The sequence below is a fragment of the Pinus tabuliformis genome, chromosome 8 (genome assembly GCF_031772625.1).
Source record: "Pinus tabuliformis cultivar Carrire ecotype Pingquan chromosome 8, CPIR1, whole genome shotgun sequence".
In the NCBI taxonomy this organism is placed as follows: domain Eukaryota; kingdom Viridiplantae; phylum Streptophyta; class Pinopsida; order Pinales; family Pinaceae; genus Pinus; species Pinus tabuliformis.
The window spans coordinates 2,008,837,983-2,008,841,000 of record NC_142294.1 but is presented as its reverse complement, the minus strand read 5'-3'; the positions used below and the strand labels follow the sequence as shown (position 1 = coordinate 2,008,841,000).

The 3,018-nt window shown below is 45.7% G+C and overlaps 1 protein-coding gene across 1 annotated transcript; it reads right to left on the bottom strand.

Annotated features, from left to right (window-relative positions):
• Window positions 1-567: 567 nt before the first annotated feature.
• Window positions 568-1,407, bottom strand: LOC149244488 (uncharacterized). Its single transcript, XM_089371556.1, has one exon. It carries the CDS (start codon window positions 1,405-1,407, stop codon window positions 568-570), a length of 840 nt encoding a protein of 279 aa, XP_089227682.1.
• Between the last annotated feature and the right edge of the window lie 1,611 nt (window positions 1,408-3,018).

Here is a 3,018-nt window from a genome sequence, read left to right as displayed (position 1 = left end):
ACAAAGAGAAATCGGCCTGAATTTGTCCGGGGTGATGGATTCCGCATTTTTTAGTATAAGGGCAATTAAAGTTGAGTTGAGAGAGGGAAGCAGACAATGAAGAGCTCTCGATTCCTCTACAACTTGCCAGACCTCCAATTTTATCAGCGCCCAGAAAGTGTGAAAGAAAGTTGTGGTGAAGCCGTCCAGGTCAGGGGCTTTGCCCTCCTTAAGCTGGGACATGGCTGTGTCCACCTCCTGAGTTAGTATAAGACGAAGGAGAAGTCCATTGTGTTCCTCCGTGATTAACTTTGGCACATTATGTGTTATTCTTTCTATTGCAGGTCGCCTGTCTGCATTGGGCTCTAGATGAACTTGCTTGAAGTGATTTAGGAACTCCTCCTCAATTTCTTCATGCTGTTCTACTCTTGCCCCCCCTTGCCTTTGAATGAAGGGGATGTTGTTGTGCATTCTTCGTTGAACAGTGGTTCAGTGGAAGAATTTGGTGTTCCGTTCGCCCTCTTTCAGCCATCTGATCCTGGACTTTTGCTTCCAAAATATCTCCAACTGCCTTCTCCTCTCCTCCAGCTAATTCTGGATGCGCTGCTCCTGCTCCAGGGTCCCCTCTATGTGACCCCCTGTTCTTATTTTTTGCTGGAGATCCACCATTTCCTTATTTAAGTCATGTTGCGCCTTAAAGATGTTTCCAAAGGTCTCATTGTTCCAACGCTTTAGATGGTATTTTAAATATTTGAGTTTCTGTTGGAACTGGAACATCTTGGAGCCTTCTGGCGGAGTGAAGGTTGTCCAAGTTGTTTTAACAAAGTCTTTGAAAGTTGGATGGGTGAGCCAGAACTCTTCGAAGCGAAAGGGCCTTCTGGTGGAGTTGCCTGGTCGTTGCCACTGGAGGGAAATTGGCCAGTGATCCGAGCCTGAGTGGGGTAGTATGGCAGCAGTTATGTCTCCTCCTAAGTGAACCGAATTATCTGATATAAGAAATCGGTCCAGTTTGGAAGTGATTTGATGCTTTCCTGCTCTTCGATTGCTCCAAGTGTAAGTGCCATTACAAAATTGCAAGTCTATTAGAGAGGTATTCTGGATGAAGTCTTTAAAGTGGGTGTTTTCCTGTTCCAATCTGGTTCTTCCCCCAAGCTTTTCCTCCAACTTGGTGATCATGTTAAAATCCCCTCCAATAATCCATAGAGGATGCATTCTATTGTTATTCAGAGCTTCTATAGTGTTGAGAAGAGCTATTTTGTTTCCTGCTTCCTGCGGGAAATAGACATTTGAGAGGTTTCCATGTATATTGGTGCCTAAAATGTGGAAGGCAGCCTGGATGAGGTGATGAGAAGCGTGGAAGTCTGAGAGAGTAAGCGCTTGCGTGTTCCATGCAATGGCAAGCCCCCCTGATGCTCCAGATGCATCCATTGCCACCGATTGGCAACCTCGCCATGCTTTAGAGAGGATGTTGCCTAGTGTAGAGCTGTTACACTTGGTTTCCTGAAGAAAGCATAGTTGCGGATTTTCCATTTTTATCATATTTTTTAACATTCTGAGTTTCCCTGGGCTGTTGAGCCCCCTTAAGTTCCATGAAATCAGCTTCATGATTCACTATTAATAGAGGGTTTGTAGTACTTTGTCAATTTTTCATACCTGCCTAAGTCCACCAGGATTTTCCCTACTGCTATTGTTTGCTGGAGATCAGTCCTTCTTCCCCTCTATTTGGAGTCTTTTGGGGGAAGGCCTCCATCCCAATGACTTCCTGGCTGGATGCCTAGCTGTTTCTGTTGATAAGCCCTTGAGATGACCACTTCCAGTTTGTTGAGTTGAACCTCTGGGATACTGTCGTAGTCCTTCTTTTTGCATGCTAACTTTAGTTCTAAAATTTCTAGTCCTTGCAGATCTATACTTTCTTGTTCTTCATCCATCTGTTGCACCTGGCTATTTCCTTCTATGGAAATGTCTAAGCTTTGGGGGGGATTTGGAGTTCCATCCACGTCCATTTCATTATCTTTTTCTACAGGTTCCTTTCGTCCGTCCTTGGGGTTCGCCTTAGCAACTTTGGGGGTTTGATGTTCAGAAGGGGAGGCTGAAGGAGGAGGCTGGGAGGAGGAGGATGGGGGTGCGGAGCTGGGCTTGGAGAACGGGATTTGCTCTTCCGAGGTCTGAGCTAGAATTTCAAAGTTGTTCCTTATAGCAGGGCCAGGGGCATTGTCTTGCTGGGGCTTTTTTCCGGTTGAAGGTTTTTTGTGCGCTCGTTTGCGGCTGGGTGCTTTGGTGAAGCCATCATGGGTCAAGGAGTCTGAGGGTTCAGGAGCATTAGCTTTGGCATTTAGGGGACAATCCCTAAATAAATGCCCGAGAGCATGGCATTTTCGGCAACGAAAAGGGACATGTTCATAATCCAAGGGTTGAATCCATTCATTGTCGCGGTGAGAGAGACTTACCGAGTCTGGCAGGGCTTTGTCCAGGCACATGAAGATGCAGATGCAGGCGTAGGATGTGTATCTGTGCAGTTTTGTTTCTTCCGCCGCTTTTATGTATTCCCCTAATCCATTTCCTATGTCTTTGAGAATATCTTCATCCCAGTATTCATCTGGAAGTGAATACATTCTGATCTAGACTGGAGCCCAAGTGAGGCCTTCCTTCTCCGGGTTAAATCTTGCTATCCATTCCCTTAGATACAGACCAGCTGAGTTTAAAAAATATGGCCCTTCGCCCAAGATTCTGTACTTGTCTTCAAGGCAAAGTAAAATCGCAGTAAAGAACCCTTTCGGTTCTAGCTGCAATGTTACATCTCCTTTGGGTTTCCACTTAGCTGTAATCCATCCATATAGGGCTTTTTCTGTCAGCCAGAACCCTATAAATTTCCCGATGAGGGCATGATCCCTCATGCATTGGATTCATTCGTCAATCTTTTGTCCCGGCAGCTCTATTCTCGGTCATTCGGCTGCTATTGGTTTGCAGGTATTCGAAGAGATCTTTGATCCTTCCTCTAGTTTGTCCTTTCTTCCAGGCGTGACGCATGTCTTATCCACC